At 36.2% G+C, this 12,000-nt stretch overlaps 1 protein-coding gene across 1 annotated transcript in view; it reads left to right on the top strand.

Annotated features, from left to right (window-relative positions):
• Window positions 1-12,000, top strand: part of LOC111013494 (exocyst complex component SEC5A) — a 36,175-nt gene that overhangs the window by 8,698 nt on the left and 15,477 nt on the right. The window contains exons 3-6 of the mRNA XM_022287941.2: window positions 2,563-2,657; window positions 9,779-9,973; window positions 10,135-10,262; window positions 10,342-10,500. Of these exons, the coding sequence (XP_022143633.1) occupies window positions 2,563-2,657; window positions 9,779-9,973; window positions 10,135-10,262; window positions 10,342-10,500 (577 nt within the window). The remainder of the gene's footprint in view (window positions 1-2,562; window positions 2,658-9,778; window positions 9,974-10,134; window positions 10,263-10,341; window positions 10,501-12,000) is intronic.

Raw genomic sequence — 12,000 nt, 5'->3', positions numbered from 1 at the left:
ATCACATTCCACCTCTATATATTAAAGAAATTATGTATGTAAAAAACTACATATTATAGCCATGTATCGGGTTTTATTAGTGAGATATGGTAAGAAGATGGGCCTGGTACAGAAACCCCTTTTGTACTTTTTTATCTCAATGGTGTTCTTTTTCTTCGTTGTTCGTTAGTTACACTTCATCGCTTGCTTATTTGATAAACACTTGGTATTTTGGGCTTAGAATCTGTTCTGAGAGGGAGAGTTACCTTTGGAAGCGCTAGGGTGGTTCCCTGTATTTTTTTTTGGCTATTTTTCCTCGAGTTATTGTGACTGAAAGGTCTTCCGAGACTTATCAGTATCCTGCCTGTATTTTTCCTCAAGGTATTTCATCATACTTCAGACATTCTTAATGGAATTAGTTTTCATATAAAAGAAATGTTCTATTTGAAATATATAGTTATATAGATTCCTTGTTTTCTATTTCTATTTCTATTTCTTGCAAAGATGAAGACCTTATTGCTATTTATAATTTTCTGGATATATGTTAAGCAATTATTTTTCTAAAAGGAAAAAAAATTTTTAGTCGACAACCTACATAATTTACATAGGAAAGGGATCATCAAACATCAAATACATGAAACACGTACAAAACTGAAACATCAAGAACAAACACAACATTTAAAAGACTTCTCATTTTGAAAATATTAACTTCCACCATCATTTGGTGTAAATTGTCATCTCTTTTTCACTCTAACTTCGTTTCACCTGTATCTCATTGGAGAAGTTTCATGGAACTCTTTTGGTTTGAGGTTTTCTTTCCCTCTTCTTTTGTAAATTTCATACATCAATGAATTTATATCTTTTGTAAATTTTATGCAATTAATAAATGGCTACCAACGGTCAAAAACATCATTGCATACCAGTAGTTTGATGGTTTTGGTTAAGCTAACTTCTTCCTTCAAAATGAGCTTGTTCAACTAAGTTTTTCAAGCGATCTTATAGGTCTCATCCTGGATTACTTGAGATTCAGGCGTTCAATGTTTCTTTGGAGATTGAAATCTCAATACTGGTGCATTGAAATTCACGATTAGGTCTAGATCCTTGGTGTGAAGTTTCTACTTTTGAAACCTCTTGAAAGAAGTCGAGATTAATGGATTGTATTTTATGAAACAGTTTATTTGAGGATTTTTGAAGGTTTTAGAGGTGACAGAATTAATGTTTCTCGGGTTTCCCATTTTTAGGAAGCTTTTTGAAAGTCCAAGCATCCCAAGAAAATTCGTATCATTTCTGGTAGTGGCTGCAAATTTTCAGGTCTATTCTGCTCCCAAGATTGCATCTTGCAGGTTTTTTTTTGGAACAAGAAACAACTTTTCATTGATATATGAAAAGGATAAAAAGTTCAAGGATACAAACTCCCGAAGGAGAGAGAAAAAGAGAAAAGAAATAAAATAAAGAGAGGCCCAACTAGGAGCAATACAGATAATGAAGAGACAATAAAAGCCAAAAAGACCATGCTAACTATTAGCAAAATGATCCATCAAGATGCAAGGACACAATAAGAGAACTTTAAGGATCTTTAACTTCGGGCTCGCTAGCAACTTCATCAATGTCTTTAACTTCTGGAAAAAGGACATTGAGATCTTGAGAAAATTTAGCTTGAATTTCAGCTGATTCTCTTTCCCGATCAGCTTGAATCGTTAACACTTTTCTATAGCATTTTGTAAGGGTTATTGCAGTCAGACGAACAATTTGAGTTATAGTGAGATCAACTCAAAATGTTGGATTGAGCTGTTTTGATTAGGTTAAGTCTAAAGCTTTCCAATGAGGTTCCCACTCTATTTTGTTTGCTATCTAATCATTCATTGATTTTGTATGGATATTTTTATATGTCTAGCGTAGCTTTACTATGCTTTTCTTTCTTATTTTTTCACTCCTCTTGGAGTTTGTATCTTGGAAAATTTTTGCTTTTTTAGATCAATGAAAAGTTTGTATACTGTTGAAAAAAAAAACTAGAATCTTTTCTACAAAATACTCCATCACATTGGACCACCAACACCATCATATTTAGTCAAACACCCACTTTAGTTAAAACAAAAGACAGAACAAAAGCTTTCCTCTGAAACAATGAACCACCAACAGAAGTTGAACGCCTACATCAATCGAACCAGCAGCAATGGAACAAAACAGGATTTAGAAATCAAAACTATAACATCATAAGCTGCAGTAAAACTCAAAAGTGTAACCATGGATTTTCAAACAAGCAGCTGCAAAGCTCAAATGGATACTGTGATTATAGAAAAATCAAAATCTTTCCACATTTTCTACACTTCCTGGGGTTGTTCAAGTAGATCAATTTATTTTTTGATTATTTGTGTTAAGAAATTTGATATTTCTTCTTTAGATATGCTGTACCATTGATGGAATTTTTGTCCGAAAAGATGATGTCATGTCCCCTAGATTCAACGAACTTCTTTTCCTGTTTGTTTTCTTTTTTAATAAAATCTGAAGGTTAATAAAAGAAAACCTAAAGAAATGCTTACAAAAAATCATTCTTGTTTATGTGGGTATGTGTTGCATTTACAGGATAATAGACAATAGATCATTGAGATTGATCACAGAGACATCTGAGAGCTCTCCTTCTAAGTCTGAGAAAGATTTCATTGACGGTAACCTGCGTGGTATGTCTTCTTTTTTGGTTCTGGAGTACAAATGCATGTTGACCTTGTTTTTACTTTTCTATAATAGGAAAGAGATATTTTGTTGAGGAAGAAAATTGCATTTTTCTACAAATATTCTTTGTAATTACTTCAATAATGAAATTGTGTCTTTTAACTCTTTTTTATATTTCAGTTCAAGGTCTAAATCCTCCCAATGACTTGACCTACTTTTAACTCGGTGTGGCTTCAACATGTAAAGTTGGGCTTGATATATATATATATATATTTTAACTACGCACTTTTCATCTATATATGAAAAGGAACAAAAATTGTTAAAAAATACAAACTCCCAAAGGAGGGAAAGGAAAGCTAATACAGAATAATTAGAAAATAAATCAGAAAGTGGTGCCACTGGAAATCCTTGATCTAGCAAGAAACTTTCAAGTGATGGTCTCCTTTTTTCTTCAACCCTTTGGTTTCTTTCAAACCAAAGCTCGGACACAACTTTTATACCATTGACTGAAAGGAGACTTGATTTTGAGGGCAAACACGACCAAAACAGAAATCAGAGATGATCTTTAGGACTTTCGAATCAAAAACCCAAAAGAAATTGAACAGCCGCACCAAATAATTCCAACAACTAGCAGCATAGGGGGAAAAGAAGAATAGATACATCTGGCTTTCACACCAAGCTGCACAAAGAACACATATAGATGGCTGGAGGGCCATGCTAGGGAGCTTTCTTTTCTAGAGAACTTACACTGTATTAACCTTACCATTGAGAAGGATCCAAGAAAGAACATTAACCTTCTTTGGGCTGCCGGAATTCCAAAGATTTTCACAATTGTCTTTTGGCAAAATGGAGGAAAAGCCTCTTGGCTTGCTTAGAACTTACCGAGAAGACTTCTGAAGAGTCCACAGTCCACAGTCCATCTTCTACAATCTTCTTCTTCTTTCAGAACAATCGAATTAAGGCTGGAAAGAAGTTCCAAAAGGTCTTCAATCTCTTCATCCTTCAACGTTCTTCTAGTTTCAACTCTCCAAGAGGAGGTATTCTGATCCCGGCATCATGAACAGAAATAAAAGGGAAAGAAGAGACCCTGAACAAAGTAGAAAATCTGACCTTTAACAAGGGATCACCCAATCACAAATGGTGCCAAAAAAGTATGCGCTTGCCATTCCCTAATTTGAATATGGAGAATTTTTCCACCAACTACCACTGCTAGTTAATGAAATTCCGAGGACTGTGGTCAGAACCATACTTCTTTTCTCATGCGTTCCAATCAAACCGATCAGTACCATTAATACTAGCCATTACCTGTTGCCATAATGTAGAAGATTCGGAGCTAAAACGCCACCCGTTTTTAGCTAAAAGCGCTCGATTCCTCTTTAAAAGTTTCCAACTCCCAAGCCACCTTCTTCATGAGATTGAAAGGTGATGTTCCACCTGACTAAGTGCTTTAACCATTTGCCTTATCTCCCCACAAGAAGATTCTTATAGATTTTTCTATTTGCTGGCTAACTTTCACGGGCAAATGAAATAAAGACAAATAATATAATGGAATACTATCCAAAACAGAATGGTATTAGGTCAATCTGCCCTCTTGAAATATGAAATCTCCTCCACTTATCAAGCTTCATTGAGATTTTTCTTGAATAGAATTCCAAAAATCAGGGTGTTTAGGATTCCCTCCCAAGGGAAATCCCAAATACGTAATTGGCATAGAATCAGCCTTACAATTTAGGCTAGTTGCAATCTGTAAAATTCTTTGCTTCTCGATATTAATCCACTCAATGCAGATTTGTCCCAATTCACCTTCATACCAGAGAGCCATTCAAAGACCTTTATAGTATCAAAAAGAATTTTCAAGATTGCATTGCATCATCATCCTTGCAAAACAGCAAAGTATAATCCGCGGACTGTAAGTGAGAAATATTTACAAAATCTCTCCCAACTAATAAGCTCTAAAAAATTCCCAGTGAATATTTTCAAGCAAACTCCTTAAAACATTACTAATTAAAAGGAAAAGAAAAGGTGAGAGGAGATTCTTAAACCTCTTGAAGGTGCACAAGTAGGTGTACTTGCATGGGTGTTAGCATGGACATGTGCGGTGCACACTTGCTGGCGTGAGGCCCTCTGGTTGTTGGTGTGTAGGCAGAGACATGCAAACAAGTAGATGCGTGCGTGGGTGTAGTTGGTATGTGTGAATGAAGCAAACATGTGGGGTGTGCTCTTGGGTAGCTAGTGCACCACGGGAGTTCCATTGGGGGTTGGTTCTTTGCTTGCCAAATGTTGAAGTATTGCTGTCCTTCCTTATCCAACACTTTAGTTGATGTCACCATGTCTTTGATAAGCTTGAGAAGCACTTCTTGAAGCTTTTTTGCTTTGGATCTCGTGATTGGTCTTTGGGGTACGGTTGGTACCCCAATGGCCATATCACATTCCTTCAAGTTTCATGTTTTCTTTGTACAGATACTGGCCTCTTCTTATCGAAAAGAACAAATAAGTTTTAGCAAACTTCCTTGCTTTCTCTTTCATTCCTCTTAATGAAAAGTATTGTTTCTTGTTAGAGTATTTATATTAGTATAGTTTATATTATTGTAATAATCTGTACTAGTTTGTCCTTTATTGTCCTTTTACATTCTTAGGCCTTTCTTGTATATTTGTCTATATATATTCTTCAGTAATGATAATAGAATTGTCTGATTATCTCAAACCTTAATCTCTACATGGTATTAGAGCATTAGGTCTTTTCCTAAACCATTAGGGTTTTGTGAACTTGGAGTTTGTGAAGTTTGAACCCTTAGGGATTTGTACAAAGATTTTGTCCCTGTCGTTGTCGTCATCACGTCGTCGGCCGCGACCACTGCCACGTTGGGCATCCTTCCTCCAGCCGTCGTTCGTGATTAACGTGGGTGGAGTCGCCATGCTTTGCTGCTTAGCGTGGCCTCTATCCGTCGGTCGTCAATCTCTTCATTGCCGCCCATCCGTGAGGTCCAGTTCCTCCTCGTCGTGAGATCTGGCTGCGCCCCACACTGCCACTGTTGCGCCAGTCCGCCCACTGCCCTTCTCTGCTCGATCGTCGCCTACTCATAGGGCGTCTGTCGTGGGGTCTTTGTCGTCTGTGAAAGCTGCTAGGGCTTCCACTTTCAAGTTTCAATTAGAAGCTTGAGTTGGTATTGTTTGGGTTTGGTTCGCTTTGGTTCGATTTGGTTTGAGTTCGGTTCGGTTCATCCGGTTCACCTGGTTCGATTCATCTAGTTGGTTCACTCGGTTCTCCCGGTTCGGTTCATCCAAGAGTCATTGACGGTATCGTCCTCTAATCCAATTACTGCCATCGTTGAGTCAGGTAATACTAATAAATATCTTCTTTCCTCTGCGTTAAAATGGGTCATTGACTCTGGTGCTACAAATCGTATGTCAGGTAATCCACATTTATTTACTACCTTTTCACCATCTACGTCTTTGCCTGATGTTACTCTAGCAGATGACACCACTTATTCTGTTCTTGGATCTAGCATAGTCCATCTTTCTAAATCTCTCTCGTTAATCTATGTTTTAAATTTACCACAATTCTCTTTTAATTTAATTTTTGTTAGTAGACTTACTCGTGATCTCAATTGCTATGTCTTATTCTTCCCTGGTTATTACTTATTTCAAGATCTTACGACGAATAGAACTATTGGTGGAGGGCGTGACTCTGGAGGCCTTTTACATATTTGATACCCAAATTCCTACGGCCACCATATGCACTATAATGCCATCTCCTTTAGAAGAACATCGTCATTTGAGTCATCCATCTCTCTCAGTGTTGAAGAGTCTCCGTCCTCAATTTCGCAATTTTTCCTCTTTAGACTGTGAGTCTTGTCAATTTGCTAAGTTTCACCGTCTAAGTTCATATTCTAGAGTCAATAAACGAGCTAGTACTCTATTTGAGTTAGTTCATTCTAATGTTTGGGGTCATTGTCCTATTGAATCTAAAAGTGGATTTTGGTATTTTGGTACATTTGTCGATGATTTTTGTTGCGTAACTTGGTTATATTTAATGATAAATCATTCTAAGCTACTTTCTCATTTTCGTAACTTTCATGTTGAAATTCGAACTCAGTTTGGTGGTTCTTTTAAAGTATTCCAGACTGATGATGCTAAAGAATACTTCTCCAATGTCCTTGGCTCCTATTTAGAAGATGATGGTATTCTTCATCAATCCTCATGTGACAATACTGCATCTCAAAATGAAGTTGCAGAATGGAAAAATAGACATCTTCTTGAAACAACAAGAGCCTTAATGTTTCAAATGCATGTTCCAAAATATTTTTAGGCTGATGCTGTTTTGACGGCTTGTTTCTTAATCAATCGTATGCCTTCATCAGTCTTTAAGGGTGAGATTCCTTATCGTTCTTTATGCCTTGCACAACCTTTGTTTCCTATTAAACTTAAAATATTTGGTTGTACATGTTTCGTTCGAGATGTTCGCCCCCACCTCACAGAATTGGACCCTAAGTCATTGAAATGCATTTTGCTTGGTTATTCTCGTGTTCAAAAAGTGTATCAGTGTTATTGTCCTGATCTTAATAGATATCTTGTATCGCCCGACGTCACGTTCTTTGAAGATACTTCTTTTTCATTATCCTTGGTAATAGTCAAGAGGAGCATTCAAAAGAAGATGATGAATTTCTTGTCTATTCCATTGTCTCTTCTCAGAAGTGCCCTCTAGCAATACATCTCCGTCTGTGCCTGATCCTCCTCCCACCTATTACTCAGGTTTATTCTCGTCGGCAACCTCCTCCGGTCTCATGCCCCTATACCAGCAGCTTCTTCGTCAGTGGATCAAGGAATGAGTGATGATCTTCCTGTCGCTATTCGAAAAGGTAAATGTTAGTGTTCTTATCCTGTCTCTTCTTTTGTGTCGTATAACCACCTGTCCCCCCTACTTGTTCGTTTATTGCATCCCTTGAGTCTTTATCTGTTCCTAAAACTGTTCGTGAAACTTTGTCTCATTCTGGTTGGCGTGCTGTTATGTTGGAGGGGATGATTGCCTTAGATGACAATGATACTTGGGACTTAGTTTCTCTTCTTGCAGGAAAAAAACCTATCAGTTGTAAATGGGTATTTGCTGTTAAAATTAATCCGAATGGATCAGTCGCCCAAATGAAAGCTGTCTTGTTGCTAAAGGCTATGTGCAGACTTATGGAATTGATTATTTAGTTACTTTTTCTCCGGTTGCTAAATTGGCTTTTGTCAGGTTATTTATTTCGTTGGCATCCATCTACACCATTGGCCCTTGCATCAGCTTGATATTAAAAATGCCTTCCTACATGGCGATCTTTAAGAAGTATTGGAGCAACCTCTTCGTTTTGTTGCTTAGAGGGAAAATGGAAAGGTATGTCGCATTCGTAAATCCTTGTATGGGTTGAAACAAAGTCTGCGAGCATGGTTTGAAAAATTCAGTCAGGTGATTGAGGACTTTGGAATGAAGAAGAGTAAGTCAGATCATTTTGTCTTTCATAAATGATCTAAGTTTGGTGTTATCTTACTAGTTGAACATGTTGATGATATTGTGATTACTGGTAAGTGGTAATGATACATCAGGCATCCTATCACTCAAGACTTTTCTCCATGATCAATTCCACACTAAAGATTTGGTAACGTTGAAATACTTCTTAGGAATTGAGGTAATAAGAAGCAAGAAGGGAATTCTTTTATTACAGAGAAAATATGTACTTGACTTGCTAACTGAGACAGGAAAGTTAGCTGCTAAGCCACGTAGTACCCCAATGATACCTAATTTACAACTTACAAAGGAAGGGGAGTTGTTGAAAGATCCTGAGAAGTATAGGAGGTTAGTAGGGAAGCTAAATTACCTTAGAGTTACTATGCCAGACATAGCTTATCTAGTAAGTATTATGAGTCAGTATATGAGCTCCTACGACTGACCATTGGGCTGCACTGAAACATATTCTAAGTTATTTGAAAGGTGCTTTTGGACGTGGTTTATTATATAAAGATCATGGTCATCTTAATATTGAATGTTTTTCAGATGTTGATTAGGCAGGTTCTAAGGAAAATAGAAGATCAATCTCAAGATAAAAATAGAAGATCAATCTCAAGATATTGTGTATTTGTCGAAGGTATTTTAGTTTATTGGAAAAGTAAGAAACAAAGTGGCAGTTCAAGTGCTGAATCAGAATATAGAGCTACGACATAGTTTGTCTGTGAATTAGTATGGATATATCAGCTCATGAAAGAATTGAGATTTGACATCACCACTCCAATGAAACTTTTGATGTGACAATCAAGTAGCTCTCCATATTGTATCTAATCCAGTGTTTCATAAACGAACAAAATACATTGAAGTCGATTGTCATTTTGTACGTGAGAAAATACAGCAAGGATTAGTGTCTACAAGATATGTGAAGATTGGAGAGCAGTTGGGAGATATTTTGAATAGAGCACGAATAGATCATCTCTCTAACAAGTTGGGTATGATTAACATATATGCTCCAACTAGAGGGGGAATGTTAGAGTATTTATATTAGTATAGTTTATATTATTGTAATAATCTGCACTAGTTTGTCCTTTATTGTCCTTTTATATTTTTAGGCCTTTCTTGGATATTTGTCAATATATATTCTTCAGTAATGATAATAGACTTATATGATTCTCTCAAACCTTAATCTCTCTCTACATTTCTCATGAGAAGTAAACAAGTTTATCATGAATAGAAATATGGGGTTTGCTCCAATGCTTGGTATTTCCACTAGGCTTCTTTGGCCTTGAACTGTAGCCCTCGGGAGGCCATCGTTCGGAGTCATCTTGAGTTCTTACAATTTTGTTCCTTCTGTTCTTTTAATGGGGACTGTATTTGATTTTGGAGGAGAGTATGTTATCCATATTGCTCCTTCTCTGGTTTAGAAAAAAAAAATACTGCTCCTTCTCTGATTGCCCTAGACTTTATATCTGTCTTTGCTCCAACTGGCTATGGGATATTATTATGAGATCGTAGTTACATTAAGGTGTGGTTGTGAATTCGTACTTGATATTGTTGGTGGTTGCATAAGTTAGGTACTTCAGGCTTTGGTGACATTGTTGCTTTGGTGTCATTGTTGCTGACGCATACATTTTATGTGCATATTTGCAGAGAAGTTGCTGTATTTATCTGAAAAATTTGATGCAAAGATTTTTCTTTCTCGGATACACCATGACACAAGTGCAGCAGACTTGGAGAAAGGTGCTATTGCTTTGAAAACTGACCTTAAAGGACGGACGCAGCAAAGAAAACAGTTAGTCAAAGACAATTTTGACTGTTTTGTATCATGCAAAACCACAATTGATGGTATGCAACAATCACTTGTTAGGTTTATCTTTGGCTGAATATGGCTATTGGCTACTGAGTTAATATTTACTCGAAACATGTTATATTCAGCTTTTATAATTTTATCTTCTGATATACAAGTATTTTCTATTGATCATTATGGTAATATGTTTTGTTCTTAGATATTGAGTCCAAGTTGAGACGAATTGAAGACGACCCTGAAGGTTCTGGAACTTCACATTTGTTTAACTGTATTCAAGGAGTAAGCAAGCAGGCAAATCGGGCTTTTCAGTCTCTCTTTGAGAGACAGGTCAGTGTAGTTTCAAAACTGAAAGGGATTTTGAAGTTTTTTTGATTGGAAATGGATTATATAAAGTTGCATTTTTTAGGCACAAGCTGAAAAGATCAGATCAGTCCAAGGAATGCTACAAAGGTTCAGAACACTTTTTAACTTGCCAAGTACTATTCGCAGCAGCATCAGTAAGGGTGAATATGATCTGGCAGTTCGAGAATACAAAAAAGCAAAGTCAATTGCTTTGCCATCTCATGTAAACCTCAGTTTTATACCCTCTCGTATTTTGTTTACATAATGTCTTACCACTATGCATGAGGGAGAAATCATTGATTTTTGGCTGAACCACTCTTAACTTTGTGTCATCTGTCAGCAGAGGTGTTTTCAATATAATTTGCAAAGTTGTGAGCCTTAGTGCTCCACCCTCCTTCAAAGCTCTGTTTATAAGTTCCTCTCTTCTTTATGCTCTTGTGCAAGTCATATCCAGTTTGGCAAACATATGCTACCTATCTATAATGACTTTCATTCTTAATGTAGAGTGAATAGTGTTGATAAGTACTTTGTTTAAGCTCTCTCGGATCCCTGATTTTTTCTCTTGTTTAGTAAATTGTGCTGTATTGTATATCTTATTTATTGTCTTGTGGAAATTTTCTACATCTATGGAAGTTCTTGCTTGAATGATAAAGATATTGCAAATTTATATCACTCAATTAATTTGATATCTATGTTGCACAGTCCGACAGTGGCAAAGCTACTGGACTCGCTTTATCCTGAGATTATTCCGTACCTTAATATTCTTCGTGTGGTACATATTTATCCTATATTTTCTAGTAAAATGTATCACCTTAAGTCAATGATAACGTATTGGAAGAGTTCTAGTGAATTGTAATTACAGTTTTAGGACATTGGAAACGTTATCTATCATCCAAGCACCTAAAAGTTTGAACTTCTGAACAAACAGAATGATATAACCCATGATATTGAGATATTTTTGCATTGGACCATGCTTTCCTGGAAAAATAAGATAGAACTGGCAAACAAAATTTTCAGCATAGACTCGTTACATTGTTTGGCTTGTAAATTTTAGTCGAAGAGTATTAATTTTCTTCCACTTTCCTGATGTCACTTCTGTTATTTCCTTTGCGAAGAGCCTCTTCCCAGTTAGTTTGACCGTCTCGCTTTCTTCCTTCGCTTTCTTTTTCTTTGTCTTCTCCCCTTATTTTAATGCTTTCCAGTTTTCCACTAATCCACTTCTCCCTTACTTAATATTTTCTGGTTTTCTTTGGTGGTTTTGGGGGAAAAAGAAAACTGCTAGCTATACTGCCTACTGCAACTTTATTTATTTATTTCTTTTTTCTTTTTTAAAAATAATTTCATTTTAATTGCACTTTTTTAATTTTCTCCCTAGAAGAAAATCAATCTTAAGTTTCCATTTAATTTTAATGACTATATTTTATTTTTTGCTTCATTTTTAATGACAATGTTTTTTAGAACCAATAGAACTTGGTTGTTTTATTCTTGACATTTTGATGTATATAACATTTATCTTTAATTTTAGACATTTTAGAGTATATTTACTATAATGCATTTATATTCTCTCTCAGTATTTATTTATTATAGTGGGCCTTGGTTCACTCAGGCGATGCCATTTTGTCACCTCTCACCTTGAGGTGGTCAAGTTACTTGTCTAACTTGACCGCCTTGGAGTGTGCCTCGCTTTGAAAATACTGCTCCTTGATAATGTCCTCTTCAATTA

Source organism: Momordica charantia (assembly GCF_013281855.1).
Source record: "Momordica charantia cultivar OHB3-1 chromosome 11 unlocalized genomic scaffold, Mcharantia_2.0 BLBB01000011.1, whole genome shotgun sequence".
Taxonomy (NCBI): Eukaryota; Viridiplantae; Streptophyta; class Magnoliopsida; order Cucurbitales; family Cucurbitaceae; genus Momordica; species Momordica charantia.
The sequence above is the reverse complement of the archived record's forward strand: the minus strand, read 5'-3'. Positions and strand labels throughout refer to the sequence as shown.